Source organism: Kryptolebias marmoratus, linkage group LG8 (genome assembly GCF_001649575.2).
Source record: "Kryptolebias marmoratus isolate JLee-2015 linkage group LG8, ASM164957v2, whole genome shotgun sequence".
Classification (NCBI taxonomy): domain Eukaryota; kingdom Metazoa; phylum Chordata; class Actinopteri; order Cyprinodontiformes; family Rivulidae; genus Kryptolebias; species Kryptolebias marmoratus.
Window position 1 is genome coordinate 29126296 of NC_051437.1, and position 19168 is coordinate 29145463.

At 43.2% G+C, this 19168-nt stretch overlaps 1 protein-coding gene across 1 annotated transcript; it reads left to right on the forward strand.

Moving 5' to 3' along the window:
• The first annotated feature begins 3176 nt into the window (after positions 1-3176).
• On the forward strand, positions 3177-18555 carry stk35 (serine/threonine kinase 35). Its single transcript, XM_017438813.3, has 3 exons — positions 3177-4003; positions 6723-7522; positions 15660-18555. Exons 1-2 carry the CDS (start codon positions 3454-3456, stop codon positions 7463-7465), a joined length of 1293 nt encoding a protein of 430 aa, XP_017294302.1. The 5' UTR covers positions 3177-3453; the 3' UTR covers positions 7466-7522; positions 15660-18555.
• The last annotated feature ends 613 nt before the right edge of the window (positions 18556-19168 follow it).

Below are 19168 nucleotides of genomic sequence, written 5' to 3' on the forward strand. Positions count from 1 at the left end.
AAGCTCACCTGTTACCTGCTCCTCGTATTCATCGAGCTCACCTGTCACCTGCTCCTCGTATTCATCGAGCTCACCTGTTACTTGCTCCTCGTATTCATCGAGCTCACCTGTCACCTCTCACCTACAGGTTTATCCTGTCTCTTCCCCTGTCTGATCCTTGAGGTTTTTGTTGCATTTTGTGTTTGGTGCTTTAAAATGGCCGCCACAGCTAACTGACCTAAGCAAGCACAAAATGGCTACAACCTAAAGTGTTTGACAGATATTTAGTCAGGATTCAGGGTGGTAGTAGCTGAGAGTCATTAACAACACATACTCGAAGCGCTAACTGAGGCAACGGGTGAGATGCATTACTTAAAATAATTATTTGACATATTTGGTAGAATATTTAAAAGCACAGATAATCAGTGTTTTTTTTATTTAAAATTTAATGCAAATCCAAAAACAGATTAAAGTTCATCTGCAGAGGAGGAATAAAACTTTGTGAGTCATCTTTTTAATGAAAACATCATTTTATCTTATTTTTTTCTACTCTATAAATCAAACAAACAAATAAATCTGATTTATTGTGAAAAATTTAATTTAATTATAGCTTTAAGTAGTTTTTAATCACTTTATTCCCAGAATTTAAAAACATCAGCTAATCAAATTCTGTTAAATAAACTGAATCTAAAGCAACGTTTTGTTAATTTTAAGATAAAAACATCGTTCTGCAGTTTGATGGACATGATTTAGTCCTCTGTTGGATTCCTGCTGATTTCAGAGCCTCAGTTAATTCCTCTTTTGATTGGATCCACAATAAAAAGCTTTACTGGCCGCTGAGCCGTGACAAAAAGACACGTCGGCTGTGTGAGAGCCGCCCGGCTGGTATTCAGGGCAGTGAATGCAACACGGCAAGTTTTACAAAAGAAAAGCTCGGTGTTATCTGCACAGGGAGGATTTCAGCTCAGTGATCCGGTCGGTTCTGGTGACTTTATGTAACATCAGGACAGCAGACAACAGTTTAACTGTCAGAAACTTTTACTTTTAAACACTCATACACAAAAACTCAGGACAGGAGAGGAAACCAAACACAACAAGGTTTGTTAAACAAGAAAATGACACAAAACGAGGGAAATAATTAGGTCAAAAACACAAAACAGGAATTTATTTTTCACCAAAGCGACCCAGATTTGTGATTTTTATTGTTGAGTTGTCACATCTTTACAGAGGGCTGCAAAATTTATAATAAATACATTAATTAATAAAGTTTAATGAGGGAAAATAAATGCGATATTTAAGATTTTTTCTTTTTAATGAATTCACAAATTGTATAAAATTCTGTTTTTACTTTGTAATTATGGACTACTAACTGCAGATTAATGAGAAAAATAAATAAACTGATTGTAGCATCAGGTTGGAACATAAAACTATAAAAAGTAAAAAACGGGGGTCATATTTCCAACATGGTTCGACAATAAAAACATAAAAACACTCTGAGGTTCAGTTTGCTGAGAAATAAAGACTCATGATAATATTTATGTGTGTATTTATATCAAATTAAACTTGCAGGGAAATAAAACGTTTAGTAAACAGTTTCTTTTTTGTTGTCATTTTTTAGTTTAGAATAAATTTAATGAAATATTATTTACTTCTGGTCCTGCATTTGTTAGAAAGAAAACATCTTAATTAATAAAATAATATTTAAGTTTATAAAACGTCTTTTATGACAGCCTTCACATAGAAGATGAAATTTAAAACAGAACAATAAAATGCAAAAATAAATAAAACATGGTGATTTATAGAATTTTCGCATATTTGTCTCGATTAGAACTTTTAAATAAATAAACAAACAGGAAGGAAGTTTTAATCTGGAGTTTCAAGATAAAGCCTGCTGATACTCTTCAAAATAAGAGCCATAATTGATATTATTACAATCTTAAGACCCAGATGAGTCGTGCTGCTTGTCTTTAAAGGAGAACGTTCTAGATGTTGGAGTCCTGAGCAGTTTCTCCACCAGAACCCTTCAAGGTTTCTTCGGAAATCTTCTCGTTTTCGTCACTTTCCGTCTCGCAGGAACTGTCCAAACTGAACAAAGACCCAGAAATTAAAAATAATGATTTGTTTGAATGCACTGAATGTACACTTATAAATAAATATCAGTAATAATAACTTAAAATGGTTTAGCATCTCTCATGCTACCTGAGGATGTGTCACACAGAGGATAAAACTTAAAACAAGACAATAAAACATGAAAAAAAGAAAATAAAACATGAATAACAAAACATTTAAATAACAACAACAGCTAAAAAATTAAATCTTTACTTCTGTTACTTTCCCATATTTGTCTATAAGTTATTTTTTAATTAAAAAAAGAGTAAAGAAAATCCTCCTTAAATGAAAAACATGAATAAATAAGAACAACTTAACCCCATTTAAGAAAGGATGAGAGTCACCATAGCAACCAGTGACTCAGCAAATTCTGACTCTCTGGATCTTATTTTATTCAGCAGGTTCTCCTTTATTTATTTATCCTTTATTTTCCCCCCACCCTGGATAAATGGATCCTATAAATCCTGTAGAATTTAGGATTCTTTTGTCTTGATTAGGATTTTCAAATAAACAAAAATAAGCAAACAGGAAGTCTTCCTACTAATTGTTACCTATCAAAATAAAGCTGGTTGATAAGTAAGACCCAGATCGTTTTGTATTGTTTTAGCTTTATAGTAGAAATTAGATGTTGGATTGTTGGTCATTAGCTGCAGGCCTTCAAGATTACTTCATAAATTAAAGCTATTATTATTATTATTATTAGACCCTCTCTGTAATTGTTATATTCGGATACTGAGGCTAGTGGAAGTTGTATTTTAGCAATAATAATATAGAAATGATAAAACACACGTCCTAACTCACAAGAATAAATTATATAACGTTTATCACGGCCAACAGCTCGTGAGTTTCCGCAGACGGACCTTAACGTGAGGCGGCGAACATGCCGAGCGACACGTGCGCCCACTCCCCCCTCCCGGTCCCTCCCCCCCGCACACAATGAGAGGAGGAACCGGGACGGGTCGAATCAGAACCAGCCTCAAAACGTGCTTCGCTTCAGGGGAAACTTTAATCTAACAACGGACACCTTTGATTCCGGGTCAGCTGTTAGCCGTGAACTCAAAACAAACGTAGCATGTTTGCTAACGGCTACTGTTGAGGGATTTCCGGGAGCTGAAGTCCGCCTCCACCAATCAGCGAGCGGCGTTGTAAGCCCCGCCCCCTGTTCTCTGAGAGCGCTGGAACATTTTGTTTGGGGAGCCAAATTAGTTAAAACAGCTGGACGGACAGCCCGCGGCGCGTCACCGCAGGAAGCGTTTTAAACGAAAACAGTCCGACCCCTTCGAACCACGGCCCGGCAGGCGTTAGGACGACCAAACTTCACCCGCCCAGAGTTTAAGTAATGACAGAGAAACACGGCCTCCCTTCATGCCTACCTTCAACAAGAAAGAAGTTATGGATCTTCGAAACGGGAAGAGGAGAAAGGTAAGCGGAGGCGTGCGGAGCTCCAGGCGGACTGCGGCCGCCAGGATGAAGCGGGAGGCGGGGAAAGTCCTCCGCTCCCTCACGGTGGAGAACAACATCAACCGTCCCGGGCTCATGGACGACGACGAGGAGGAAGAGGACTGCTTCTCCATCAGCTTCCTCAGGGCCGGCCCGTCCGGGGCAGCCTCGGCCGTGTCGCCCCGGTACAGCCTGCTCCGGGAGGTGGGCCGCGGCAGCTACGGGGTGGTGTACGAGGCCGTGGCCCGGAGGACGGGGGCCAAGGTGGCGGTGAAGAGGCTCCAGTGCGACGCTCCGGAAAACGTGGAGCTGGCCCTGGCCGAGTTCTGGGCCCTGACGAGCCTGGAGAACCGACACCAGAACGTGGTCCAGCTGGAGGAGTGCGTGCTGCAGAGGAACGGCCTGGCCCAGAAGATGAGCCACGGCAACAAGAGGTCCAAACAGTACCTGCGGCTGGTGGAGACCTCCCTCAAAGGTACCGGACGGGTTTCATGTTCTGGAACTCAAGTGTCCGGACTCTAAAAGAGCCGTTTAACCGAAACGAGCTTTAAAAAACCGCCGATATTCGATATTATCGTTGAAAACTGCGATGACGATATCAGTTGCATAAATCTGTGTTTTTCTCACTTTTTAAAAGGAAAAACTAAACTCAGATTTGTGCATCTGGTCAGTAATGTGCAGCACATAAATGCACTGCAGTTGGAAATATAATAAACTAGAATTTATTTTGCAAAAATTGTTATTGCGATGTATTGTGCAGCACTGAACATTCAGCTCATTCACTAACGAGTTTAACAGAAACTGTGGGATTCAAACCTTTTCCTTGTAAAGATTTGACTCGCTGTGGGTTTGTTAAATGTCCCTTAAACTGAGCTCATTCAGGGGAAAAGTGCCCCTGAAGCGATCTTTATTTGCCCGGCTGCCTCCTGTCTGACAGCGACGTCGCCGTGCATCACCTGTAGGAACCACAGAGCGCCCTGTGTTTCCTCCTTTAGCTCATGAGAGAACACTGTGTTCCTGCTTGTCAACACGTTGGACTGATTCCTCCTCACCTAAACACTCAGGTGTGAATATAATCGTTCAGTTTAACGTCAGGTGTGTTTGCCACAGCGTTACGATTATCTTCAGCTGCGTATTTCGTGGGTTTTGTTTCCAGTTTGACCTATTTATGACTTCCAGTGCAACAATAATAGCATTAATGTCCTGATGAAGGTAATAATTTGCAGATATGGTTGAATTCTGACCCGTTTGTGTTTTAAAGCGGAGTCAGGATGCTCTGTTTTCATGCTTTCTTTTAATAGCTGAGCAGTTACATAAGTGACACCGTTAAGATGACATAATTTCTGCAGCTGACGGAGACTCTGAGCAACAATGTGAGGCTTGTTGGTGATCGGTGTGTTGTCATGTTTGAATGTTTTGCAGCTTTGGTTGATTTAACCCAGTTTCAGGAGCGTGAGGTGCAGAAATGTGCAGCCACGGCTCGACGGCCTGCAGTGATTATCAGGGCAGGTCAACGCGGGCGAGTGACGCAGTTTCCTCCTCGTTCTTTAAATCCAGTTCCACTGCAGCTGAGACGTCACTCCTGAGTCATAAAAATAAACTTTAAAGGCAGCAAAGTGTTTCAGTAAACACTGGAAGCTGACTGAAGGAACACGGATACTTACACATTTAAGTCTTCTGCTTATTTTAGACTTTGAGTCGTTTTAGAATAAAATATAATGCTTTCCTTTTAAATGTGAGTTATTGACAGAACAATAAATCTAAAACTAAACTCTTATCAAGATAAATATTAACCTTAAAACAGTATTTGGCAGTTTTTAAAGCAGCAAAGTTTAATGTAAAGCAGCTAAATCCTGCTCACCTAGTTTAGGTTTAAGATGATTTTTATTTATATTAACCTTTTTAACAGGAGGCTCGTCTGGTTTCTCTGAAATCTACAGAAAAGTTAAAGTTTCAAACCTTTAGATTCTTTATTTTATAAAGTTTAAAACCTCTGATTCATCTTTTCATATCTTTGTTTTCTTTCCAATAATCCAGACTTTCTGAAGACCTTTTAGAGTTTATTTTATTTGGACTTTGGCTCCTTTTTTAAATTTATTTTCAGCTCTTGTCCCTGATCGTTTTCAGAGGAATGTTTTTGTGTTTTAAGCACGAGTCGCCTCAGAGATTAGAAACCGATTATAGATGCATCCGTGATTTAATGTCAGAATTTTTCAGACCTAAAAGAAACAAAATATTTTACTTTGACCTGCAGAATAAAAGATTTAGGGCAAGATTTAGGGCCATAACTGAACAAAAGGAGTGAAAATGTTGGTTACAGAGACGTGGGATCCTGGGTTGATGGGTGTCCATGTTGGAGCTTCCCGGCTGCTTTCTTTGGTGTTTAAATCACTTCGTTTTGAGTCCAGTTATGGAGAGAAAACGGTTCTGATGATGACGTTCCATCGTGGGTCCAAAGGTTCAACAGAAGCCAGTTTCTCCCTGGGCTGCGACCTGTTGGAGACTCGAAATCGGGAGCGAGTTGCACATTTTCAGCTGCCGCCTGAAGTCTGAGTTTTCCAGCGAGCCGTGCAGTTGGGCTGCGTTTCGCGCTGCCAGTTTTTAAAAATAACCGCCTAACGTCGCATGCACGGCGTGGAAAAAAGGGAGGAAGTTGAGAATCCATGCTGCAAACGTTTCGAGACACTTTAGAGACTCCCTCACCCAGATACCAGCGTTAGCAGCGTCAGTTTTTCTCCTCCTTCGGGTGGAAACAGCTTCCACGCAGCGAGGCTCGTTCCAGAAGCTGCTGCTGGTAGAAATCATGTCTCTGGTGTCATAAATGATCCGGAGCTGCAGCTTATAAACATTAAATAACAACAATCAGGATTTAAAATCTTTTTAAATTGATTAGGAATCGTTCACGTTCAGATTGTATTTTTGTAAACAGGTATAATAAGACTGTGATGTGACGAAACACAACAAATTAGCTCCAAACCTTTTTATTCCAGACAGTTTTAGGTTTGAGTTTCCTTCGTTTGTCCTCTGAGATGTTTATGGATAAACAGCATGTTGTCATGGTCAGTTTCAAGGACGGGTCTTAAGCTAAAGAAAACTGTAAACAGACCTTCAGAAGGTCTGGAGAACCGCTGGTTCTGGTTCTGGTTCTGGTTTTAGGTTGCTGTTTGACGAGTCCGTCTGTCTTTCACCTTCAGGGGAGCGTATCCTTGGTTACCCGGAGGAACCGTGCTACCTCTGGTTTGTCATGGAGTTCTGCGAAGGCGGCGACCTGAACCAGTACATCCTGTCCCGGCGGCCCGACCCGCAGACCAACAGGAGCTTCATGCGCCAGCTGACGAGCGCCATCGCCTTCCTGCACAAGAACAACATCGTCCACCGCGACCTGAAGCCGGACAACATTCTCATTTCCCAGAAATCCGGTTCCCCGGTCCTGAAAGTGGCGGACTTCGGCCTCAGTAAGGTCTGTGCCGGTGCGAACTCTAAGAACTTTGAGGAACACCCCGCTGCCGGCGGCGGCGGCAGAGGGAGCAACCAGAACGGCGTCGTGAACATTAACAAGTTCTGGCTGTCGTCGGCCTGTGGGTCGGACTTCTACATGGCGCCCGAGGTGTGGGAGGGCCACTACACGGCGAAGGCGGACATCTTTGCTCTGGGCATCATCATCTGGGCCATGGTCGAGCGGATCACGTTCATCGACGCCGAGTCCAAGCGGGAGCTGCTGGGGACCTACGTCCGGCAGGGCACGGAGATCGTACCTGTCGGGGAGGCCCTGCTGGAGAACCCCAAGATGGTTCTCCACATCCCCCAGAAGGCCCGGAGCTCCATGTCTGAGGGGGTGAAGAAGCTGCTCCTGGACATGCTGGCGGTCAACCCTCAGGACCGGCCGGACGCCGTCCAGCTGGAGGTACGGATGGACCAGGTCACGTGTGCTGCGTGACAAACCCCCAAATGTTTCACCCCGACTCGTCACAGAAGGGACCGAAAACTGTCCCAGGTAAGACCGCTTTATTTATCACCACCTGCCGCCACGACAGTCCGCTGACTGTGTCTGTTAGCAAAATATCTTCAGAACCACCGGCTGGATTTGAATGAAACTCTCAGAAAGTAATTATTGGATGTGTGTCTACAACTAATTAGATTGTGGAGTCAACCAGATTCAAGATGGCCGCTACAGCTAATCCAACACGGCAAACCCAAAAACGGCTGCGACTCAGTCAGTTTTACAGATACTGAGCTGGAATTTGTTGTGGTAGTAGCTGAGAGTCATCGGCAGCATGCCCTTTGACCTCTGACTGATCCTAAAGGCAGCAGGCGATGAGTTTTCATTTACTTGTAGAAATGTTCCTGTTGTAGAGAACCAAGATGAATTTAGTTCCCGTCAGCCGGACCTGGCCAACCCTTAAAGATGGAGAAGATGTTAGAAAGATGGAGAAGATGTTAGAAAGATGAATTAAACGGAGCGAGTTCCTCTCGGACTCAGGACTCCGTCGCTGGTTTAAATGGCCGCTGGTAACCTTTAACTCGAACCCGGTAATCCTTCCCTGCAGCTGACACCGTTAGTCTCAGCCCGGTCACCGACCGGAACATCTCATGCGTTACCTACAGGACTATGAGGTCAAAGGTCGGGGCAGGTACTTAATACTGGGTGGTATAAATAAAAAAAACAACAACATTATTACTCTAATTATTGAGTCATTTTTACAACGACATATTTTTATCTCTGCCATGAAGGACGGACCACGTGTTTGTTTGTCTGACTCTCTGTTAGCAAAATATCTCAAGAACTACTGGGTGGATTTAAAGTCGTCCTGATTCAAAATGGCCGCCACAGCCAGTTAACATTAGCAAACAGAAAAATGGCTGCAATTCAGTCAAACTCTGAGCGCTAAGAGGACAAGATCTGAACGAATTAAAGGAAACTTTCAGGATTAATGACTACAAATATTAACTTTTAAAATTAAATTGATCCAAGATGGTCGCCACATCCAGCTGGTGTTAGAAAACAGGAAAAATGGCGGTAACTTGGCAGACATGGTGGTCGTAGCTGAGAGTCGTCCTCTGAGCGCCAACAGAAGTCTTTGTTTGAAACTTTAACATGTGAGACGGAGACTGAGTTGTATTTTTATTTTTTATTTTAGAGCGTTTTTAATTTTTTCATATTTTATACATCTTTCTGAGGCTTCACTGAAAAGTCCAGTTTTGTTTTTATGATCCGTGGAGGTACCAGGCGACACGTTTCATTAAATCCTAAACTCCTGATTTCTGCCGTCGCCGCGGAGGAGGACGGCCTGCGCCAACAACACGTCCTCCTGGAGACGGACGAAGTGAGACAGAAATGCGTCCATTGTCTGGAGCTGATGGCCTTGGGGGGTCAGGGAGGGCGTGGTGACCGGAGAACGGGTCCTGGAACCAGGCAGGGTACAAACTGCGCCTGAGGGCAAACAGCCTGGCTCTGATTAGATGCTCACAGTTAGGGCGTGTGGGTGGAGCACAGAACAAGTTAATGGCTTCATGCAGCTCAAACTCACACCTGGTGACGACCCGGGCCGCTTTTATTTACATCATTCAGACTGACAGGTAAATTACTGCAGCTGCATCAGGTGGAGCCGATTTCTGCTCGTTAAACAATCAGGAGTTCATGAAGCTGTGTAAAATGCAGGTACATACGAAGGTGCTTTTTTACATCCAAATTTATTTCTGTATTCACCTGGAAATAAATTAGGACTCTAAGTTAAACCTTTCAGAGACTTTTTCTACTTAAAAATATGAATAAGTCTGTTTGCAGCTGGATTATTGTGTCTTTAATAAACTGTAAGAATCTGAATCACAGATTTTAGGTTTTAGTTTTATTAAAGTGATGTAGATGAATAGAAATCTGTTATATTTGTTGGCAGGATGTCTTCTGCTTTTTTATTTGCCAGCTCTGATTTCCATTTTCTTTTTGTAAAACCAACCTGCTGGTTTCAGATTTAGCCGATTTTAAATTCTCCTTAAGAAATATAATTAAGTTTTATGTTTGTTTTTTTTTGAAAATTTGACTGTTAATAAAATGTTTTCAGTAAAAAGAAACATATTTGCTCAAAAATGGGAAATTTAACCAGCCTAAGATTCTCAGATTAGTTGTTAGAAGGAGAAATAATCTGTTTGTTTCATTGCAACTATGACAGATTACAGCTTAATTCTAATTAGTCCTGAATCATTTATCAAACTTTAAATCCAGCCGGAGCAGATGCAGTTTTGTAGAAACCAAACTTTTATGTTTCTTACCAAAATAAAAAAAGATAACTCTGTGAACTTAAGCTGTGGTGCATTCATGAACGGCTCAAAATGTCAGATTTTTTTATTGCCTCGTAGCTGTGGTGCAGTCTTGGTCAGATTTATAGTTTCGGTTTATTCGGACACCAGTCGAAGTAAAAATCGTCCGGTTCCGATCCCCCACAGATCGATTCTGGAGCGTTTCTCAAACCGTAAACCTGAAAAGCGTCTCTGATTTCCTTCCTCTTTGGTTCCGTTTGTGCAGGAAAAAGAGTTTAATTGTCTGTTTGCTTTCTGGAGCGGAAACTTCTTGCAGCGCATCAAACGGCGCCGGAATGGAAGCTCGCTGACCCGAACCGACTGTTTGTTTGAACCTGAGTTCTCCGTCGATCTGGGCAGAGCCCCGTGTTCTTCTGACGCTCGGTTCTGTCCGTTCTGCTGACTCCGCCTCCTCCTAATCTCCTGCTGGAGCTGTGACATAACATGTCCCAGCTGTCCGACCCGGCCCGGCCTGGCCCGCCGCCTCCGATTGGCCCCGTTTCTCTGCTGGATGATGGGATAGACGGTTACGAAACGGGCCCGCGGGCCGGCGCTGGTTCCGTGGGAAGGCGTGTCGCCTGTTGGACGGAGGATTATGGGCTGTGAGGCTGTTTCTGCTGCTGGCAGATTTATCTCCTGCAGAGGAGCGGCCCGGCGGTTCTGTTGGACCCGATCTGGACCCAAATTCAAAGCGAAATTTCAAAAAACGTGTTATTTTTAACTTGTGCACGTTTTCTTGTTGTTCATTTAAAGATTCACGTCTTTCCAGTAATTCCTGGGCCGTTTTTTTCCCTTTGCTGGTACCGGTACCAGGACCGGTCCAGCAGCACCCGGGTAGATTTTAATTGATCTCTTTTAATGAAAGCCTTCCCGCCTGGACAGTGACATAAATCCTCAACATTTCATGAAATAAAATAAACAGATTTCTGTCTTTTTAATTAAATAAATTTGAATTTTAGAAATATAATAAAGAACGATTAAATGTTTCCTCCTGTAAATAATAAATATAAATAATATAAAATCACAGATTAAATTAAATAATTAATAAGCTGAATATCAACACAAACAAACATATAAAACCATCATCAATCATCAAACCTGTTTAAAGCTAATCAATCACCAAGAAGGAAGATTGAGATGCAGCAGCAGCAGCTGCTACAGTCAGCTCTCTGTAGCTCAATATTCAGGTTTAAGTGAGAATGCTTTTATTTTTAAAAGTACAAAATCCTTTTTTATATATATATATATATATATACATATTCTTCCGTTATTTCCAATAAACTTGAATTATGAAGGTATTAGTAGTCAGACTGACTCTTGTTGTGATTTTGATAAATTATTTAGTGATAAAGTTAAATTTTAACGTCTGCGTTTCGAGGCTGAACCTGACGGTGCGTTCAGGTGTAATCTGAATGTTTATTGTGACGAGTTGGACCCCCCTCCTCTGCAGGACGGTGGCCCAGGCTTCGGTCGGGAACATTTTGTCCTCTCGCTGCGTGCCAGCCGGGCCGGGCCGGGCGCCGCCTCTGTCAGAACCGGGTCAGAGCGGCTGCTCGCTTCAGGAACCCGTCTTTTTAATCCGCATCGACATCGTGAACGATCTCTGCACAAGCTGAGGCGTTTCTGTCCGTCCTCTGAAGGAGCCCGTTTGGGTTTTTTCTGCAGCAGTTTGGATGCGTGGAACATGATGTTCCCGATCCAGCCACGGGTCTGCTCTCAGAGCTTGTAAAAGTCTGCGTTCGGCGGCTCAGAAGCTCATAAATGTTTCTCCTTCGAGCCCTCGGGCTTCAGAGCAAGTTGTAAAAACAAGTTGTTACGTAAAAGAGTCGTGAAACACCTTTTGTGTGCTTCTGCTTATGCAACAGTTCAAACCACAAAAACTGGTTTAACCCAAGAAAAAAAGCCGAATGTGTTGGTTTAATAAACGTGAGAGGAGACGCCTGAGTCGGGTCTTGTTGTTGTTTTTACCGTGTTTAAAATAACTCATCTCTTCCGGTCTGCTGTCCTCATTCATGCTGACTCTGTCGGATCTGACGGGTTTACTCTCCTTAATCTGCTCCGTCACGCTCCAGCCGGGCCCCTTTGTTGGGATTAATGGGATCATTTCTGATCATAAAGCTGAATAAAACCTGAACGGAGGCGTGTCGGCCGACTAAAAACCCCAAACAGAGACAGAACAAACCCGGACCCACGATAAGAAACATTTGTTTTCGTTTTCATTTCGTTTAAAATATTCAAAATCTTAGAAGTGCTAATTTAGATCCTGTATAAAAGTTTTAAACCAGCCCTCATTTCGAGCAGCCAGACTTTAATCCTTAAATCGATCCGGATCAACAAGTTCTCTGGACTTTCTGGGGTTTTCTTTCGGACCTCGGCGGCTCTTCCACTCAGTTTCAGTCCCTGTACTCGACCATTACAACATATTTTGTGATGAGTAGCCATTTTCATTTGAAGTAAAAACTCATTTTTTAATTGGAATTTTCTGAAATGAAACAAATAATTCTGTTATCCAGGAGATCTTTATGTCTTTATTCCCACCGGAGGGATCCAGGAAGTAAAGCTGAGCTCACCCTGGACCTTAGTTTCCACTTTATAATCCTTTCAAAGTAAAATGTGGCAGAAGCTGGGAGGCTGAGGGTTTATTTTTTCAGTTTGTAGTTTTTAAGGGAAGGTGTGTGTGTGTGTGTGTGTGTCAGAAACAGCAGCCCGGCGTGTCTCTGACACGTGCCGGTGTTTAAAAACAAACAAACAAATAAAAGTCTGCTGCAGTTTGGACTGAATGTGGCCTCCTGAACCCACAGTTGGAGGATTTGTTGAACAATGTGGAGATTGATGAGATGATTGCAGAGAAACAACAATGGTGGACTGTGGACCGGTCTGACCATCTGCTGGTGGAGGTTAGAAAGAAACCAAACAGGGAGGACTCTCTGAGGATATCTAATCTGATTTAAAGAGTGGGTTGGCCCATTACGCCACTTTAACTCGTTGTTTAACAGGAGAAAAGAACTTTTTCAGTTTGTTTTCTTGCTCTGAAAGGAAACTGAGGAACTATTTGCATGACAAAGTTTGATCTGTTTGTTGGGGTCAAACAGGTTTGAGCTGAAGTGAAACTGGAACTTCTGGTTTTAAATTTAAATCCTGAACATTTTAATGTCAATAACACCAAACAGCTCTGTGTGTGTGTTTGTGTGTGTGTGTGTTCAGCTCATCAAACATGCAAACCAACACACTCACTGGAGTTCACTCAAACTGCTCAGTTTTGCCCCTTTTACACGCGATGCATTCTTTACAGAGCCGAGCCGAGCAGAGTGGGACTTCTGAATTAGAGCCGGTGTAAAAGGGGCTTTTGTAAATTTACCAAAAACCTTCAGGTGCAGAAAGAGACGGACCTCGGGGCTCACCTGTAGCAGCAGGTTTAGATCTGAGGGATCCAGGTTTTTGTGGAGGTTGTCACTCCTTCAGACTTAAAAAATAAAATTTTATAACTGAAAAGAAAACTAAAAGCATTTAAGAGGCTCAGCCTTGAGCCTTTGCTCTAAAGTAATATCTCCGCCCTCGTTCATTGGTGTTTTATTAAAAAACTAATTATTCTCATGACTTGAGGTGAAAATGACTTTCTAAGCCTCTCGTGACGCTCGGGTCACGCCTGGCTTAGGAGTTAATTTTCCTTTTCAGAGAGAACATGCAAACAGGGAGAGTCAGAAACATGTTTCGTCAGGTCGGAACGGGTTAAATGATCAGTCAGATCTTAATTAAAAACCAACAAACCCTCTCCTTTCCTGCAGCTGAAGAAAGCAGATGGGAACTGAAACCTTTTGGGATTTTTGCCACGATAACAATGAGCAAAAGATACGATTCTGAAAGAAGCAGGGTTGGTTGTTTGGCTGTTAAAGGACAGATTTACACACATCTACAGCCTGAAGTCTTTACTTTAGAGGCTGGAGGACAGAAAACTGATGGAATCAGTTAAATATTATAATATTAATTGTTGTAGAACCTCCTCCAGCAGCAGAACCCTCAGTGGGTTCCTGGTTGTGGAGGAGTTGTGGCCCACTCTTCTTTCCAGCGTTGCTTCAGGTCATTGGTTCCTGTTTGTCTCTCTCATGGTTGTGGAGGAGTTGTGGCCCACTCTTCTTTCCAGCGTTTCTGCTCAGCTCTCTGAGGTTCTGGTTCTGGACCGTTCTGTTTGTCGGACAGATGGCCTCACATCTGACTCCAGAATCGGCCCAAACCATCAGCCCTCCACCGCCGTGCTGACAGCTGCAGTGCATTCTGGGTAAACACCTGTCCTCTGGTCTGGTTCTGGTCCAGAAGTCTTCTGGTTCCTTCAAGTCGAGCTGCCATGTTGTTTTTAGAGAGAAGAGGCTTTAACCTTTGACCTTTGACCTGCTGAGGCCCGTAGAGTCTGAGATGGAGCTCATTGCACGGTCTGACCTTCAGGGTGAAGATCAGCAGCTGTCTTAAATGTTTCCCACTCTCTAATCTTTCTGTGGAATGATGGACTCCAGATAGTTTGAAATGACCTTTGACCCTTTCCAGATTGACGAGCAGCAGCAGCTGCTTCTGAGGTCATTGCTGATGTCTTTCCGCCCTGGCGTTGTGTTAAAAAGCTCCAGATCAGCAGCTCCTGGCTGGTCCAGAGGAAGCAGGGGTGCTGGAACCAGAATTAAAGTTTTTAACTTTTTGTTTTTGTTTAAAGACTCTGTGGACTCAGTTTCGTTCCCTTCAGGTTAGTTTAGAGTCATTTAAAAACCTGATAAAGACCAGATCAGTGTCCTGTCCCCCAGAACTGAGAGGCTGTCTTTGTCCCCGGACTCTCCTGTGAAGCGGGCATGTTGTTTAACGTTTCCCTCCGTGACAGAAAGCCTTCAGTCAGCTTTCATCCATGCGTGCCTCCTGCTGAGCCTGTGCTCAGACCATGTGCTCGGCTGTTACGCAACGCCCCCAAACAGGAACAAACCGCTGCACGCCAGCTGCCCGGCTATAACTAGAGCCGAGAACTGGACCAGGACGCAGGTTGTGCAACAGGAGATCCCTTCAGGTGATTTAACTCCAGGTGGATGTGGAAACGCTGCAGGGCTGCATATTTCTGCTGGAACTCAGACACTCCTTTGGGTTCAGTGTTCAGAGCTGGAAAAAACAGGTCATACACGATGAGTTCATTCAAAAAACAACTAAAATCCAATTCATTTATTTATTTATTTTTTTTAGCAAAAACAACCGAAGAAAGACCAACCAACAACTCAACCTGCTTATGTTTTAAAATCCTAATGATTTAAGATTTTAATGCCTGAATTCAACAGATCTTTATTTTAAAGTTTCCTCTGTCGTGAAGTCCTGAATGTGCAGATCAGACCACCAGAGTTTATCTCAATATCTGTAAAAACGCTCAAGTTATTCTCGTTTTTGTGCTTTGATTGCTCTGCTGCGGCGGCCATCTTGACTCCAGCAGATAATCAGTTGTAGATTCACTGATTTCTCTGAGAGTTTCATTAAAATCTGTTCAAAGATTTCACAGATTTATAAAAAATCTGAAGTTAAATAAGTGAAATAAAAGTTCCTGTAGCTGCAGGTAAAGGTTTGTCTCAAGGCTGCGTGATGTTAGGAGAACATCTGTAAGATCAGCAGTGCCGGACGTTTGATTCCTGTCTCTGTGGTTCAGTGGAATCATTTCAGTGCTGATTAATGTTTGGTATAATGTGTAGTTTAGAGTCTGATAGCTGTCAAAGCTGCTCGAACACCAGCAGTCCTCCAGTTGTACCTGCAGAGTTTAAAATAAGGATTTAATGTTTTTATTTCCCCGTCGCTCTAACCCGCTGATCCTTGTGTCTCTGCAGCTCCGTCTCCTGCACGGCTGTGGACTCCAGCAGGGAAAACCGGACAAACCGATCTGTGAAGAATCCACGATCCTGAGCCGAGCTGGAAGAGACGAACCAGACCGTTTATTTAAAGACGAACTCGAAACTAAATGCAAATGATCGCCCAGTTCTGGAGGATCTGAACCCAGATTGTTCTGTTAGTTTTGTTCCCTGAAGATGACCCTGATTGCTGTTTTTACGTTTGTTCCGACGCAGGTCCCCCCCCCTCCGTACCGCTCCGGAGTTTTCAGATTAAAGAGTTTGAACCACGAACGTCCCGACGTCCTCGTGCCTTAAAGACGATTCACACAAAGTGCGATTGGATCTCCAAATTTAAACTTTCTAGATTTAGCAGATGATGTAGAGCAAAGTTTCAGGCTGCAGAAACTCTGACAAACCTTATGAAACATCAACCCTTTGCCCACGTATGCAGAGGATGTAGAAATCGCTGCCCCGGTCTGGAGGCGGCAGCGTGAGCCGGTGTTGAGGTGAGTTAGACGCAGCAGCCAATCCAAAGAGCTCCTGTTGGACCACACGCAGCGTTCGTCGCTGCAGGAACTGATTTTCTTCATTAATGCACAACCACGAAACAAATTAGCGTCAGTTTTTAGAGCTAGTAGCAGTTTTGGACTTGTGGACTTTATCACTTCAAAGGGAAAATTGCAATTAGCTGTGATTAAGAGCATGGCACCTTTTCTTAGATTAGCTTGTGATGGTTTGATAGTGAAGATGTGAAGTGGACCATTACACCTGAGCAGTATTGAGTCTTTAAATATTTCATAACCTGGTCTGATTTTGAGAAGTTTCTCAGGAAATTTAAAGATTTCCCATCTGGAAAAGGTTCCCAGAAGCAGCCGGGGGCGCTCGTCCCGTCTCTTCCTTCCTCCCCGTCTCTTCCTTCCTCCCCGTCTTTATTAAAACTTTCAGCCCACCGCTGTCGCAGGAGGAATTACAGCAAATATGTGCCCCGCTGCGACAACAGCCCGGGGTTAAATGGAAATATGGAACTGCTGCAAGAGATTCCAGGGAAATGGAACGGAATAAAATGCAAAACAGGACGGAGGAGAGGTGTTAAAGCCGGAGACGAGGAGAGCCGTCTCTCTCCGGGCTGAGACTCAGGTTTTCAGTTGGAATCTCCCTGAGTTAACACGTTTGTGTCAAATAAATAAATCCCAGAGTACGTCTAACAATCACACTACTGTTCATGAGATTCTCACAATAAAATTGCACATTTTTGACAGTTTGGTGTGATTATTATTCACACTTTTAGCAACTTGTGTCCCAGAATTCACCGGGAGTTTGTGAAATACAAACCTGTCAGTCCAGCGTGATTCCAAACGAACATCTGGACCTGATAAAGAGTCTCTTTCCGGTCCAGCAGACAGTTCAGAGAAGCTGCTGGATCAGAACCGGACCAGGACCAGGACCAAGGCTGCAGCAGGTCTTTCTGCTGCTGGTAAAATGTCTCCAATCAGTCTCATCATCCAAACCCTCCCAGAGTTTTCACTTTTATCTCGTTTTCTGACTCACAGAAACCAAACTGAGTCCAGTTCCAGGCGCTGACTTCCTTCGGTGTGAGAGCGAGGAAATTAAGGAACCCTCTTTGCACGTTTTGAAACATTTTAGGAACTCGTTCTCCAACAGTCGCAGCTCAGCGAGGTTTGGGTTTCTTGGCACGTCAGATTTCAATAAATCTATTTTTATTTCTACTTTTGCAGCGTGATCCTCCCTCGTGCTCAGCGTTCTTTGACTGTTTTCAGGAAACTTGTTTTAGTTTTTAAATGAAAGTGCATTTTGGGTGGGACGGATTCTAACCTCGGACTTGACGTCTTATTTTGAAATCCTTCTGGTGTGAAGCTGTAGACTAACGATGTGAACTCTGTGGAGCAGTTGAACCAGAAATGATCTGACTGGCATTAGTTCTTATAGAAGTGATTCTGAAGCCCTGACTTTAAATTCTACACCTTCAGAGATTTTTCTTTCCTTGCTCGAACCCTGACTCGGCTGCAGCTGTTGGAGACGAGTTAACGTTGTGGAAATATGGAAACTAAATTGAAACAGTTCAGAAATGTCTGCGACATCTCTGACGATTTGAAGAGAAAATTGAATCCAAGCGGTTCGACTGGGAGCCTCTGGGACAAACATTTGGAGACATTTTGGAGACTCCTTTGAGAACACGGTGAGAATCCAGCTGCAGGATTTCTCAGTCTGATGCAAAGAGCCTCGAGGCCTAAAGCTCCGCCCCTTTTTGGGAGAAAACAAACCTTTCCTCTCGGATAAACATCACCTGTTTACCGAACCGTTGGGATCAGGCGGTGTGGGAAACAGAAGATGCAGTTTGACAATCAGCAGAACAAAATGTTAGATGTTTACTTTTCGTTTCCGTTTTGTCAAACCCTCACAGGAAGCTGTAGATACTGAACGGTACCAAATGTTAAACTGTGAAGAGGTCCATTTCTGACATCTGTCCTGACTTCAGCTTTGTTTTCTGTTTTTATTTGTTAGCACAGTTGTGTAGTTGGTTGAAAATGTGTTTTAACCCTTCAGGATGTTGAATGTCAGTCTCCTGTGTTTGTGTAATCCTGATGGCAGTGAACGCACCGAAGCCCTGCTGGTTGTAGTTAACGGTTCCACTCGAACACTTGACACTATGCAACAGACGGTTCTCCTCCGCACAGAACCACATCCTTCTCAAACTGTCCTCGTCTCTTCGTGTGCACAGAAACCTTCTTTCAGGTGTAACGTTACCTGTTTTTGTTATCGATGCTGACGGGAGCCATGAGATGTTTCACAAAGCATCTTTTTTTTTTTGTTGTTTTTGCTGTAAATATGTTTGACAATTTTATTCTTGAAGTAAATAAAAACATAAAATAAACTGGTTTCTGGATGACTTTTTATTCACAACAATAAAACCTCCATTTCCCCAGAAACTGGGATGTTGTGTGAAATAATGCAACGATTGAAAAAAACCTCATGAACCCATATTTAATTTTCAATGGAACATAATTATATCATATTTAAATAATAAAATTGTACAGTTTTTAGAAAAAATGTTCCAGGAGCAACAAAATGAACATCTGGAGGAGCTTTTAGGAACTAATGAGGTTAATTCAGAGGACTGGAGATAAAAAGAGCATTTAGAGGCTGAAGATGGGCAGAGGTTCACCAGGCTCTGAGGTCAAAGGTCAAGGCTGGTTCTGGTTCTGGTTCTGTTCTGTAAACAGTTCACCATGCCGTCCACAAATGCTGCTTAAAGCTCTATCAGGCACAGAAGAAGCCAGATGTGAACAGATGTGTCTCCTCTGGACCAAAGAGGAGAACTGTTCTGAGGTCAGCCTGCCTCTCTGATGGTATGGGGGTGCATTAGTGCCTCTGGAAAGGACCTCCAGGTTTTAGAACAGTGATGTTTTTAAGGGCAGGCCTTTCATGTTTCAGTGAGCCGATGTTAAACTTCAGACTGCCTGCAGTCCAGACCTCGTCGGCTGAGG

Excerpts from the sequence above, each read along its gene's own strand:
- stk35 (XM_017438813.3), top strand. The coding sequence starts at position 3,454 with ATGCCTACCTTCAACAAGAAAGAAGTTATGGATCTTCGAAACGGGAAG. Across the intron at positions 4,004-6,722 it reads GGTGGAGACCTCCCTCAAAG|GGGAGCGTATCCTTGGTTAC; the intron begins GTACCGGACGGG and ends TTTCACCTTCAG.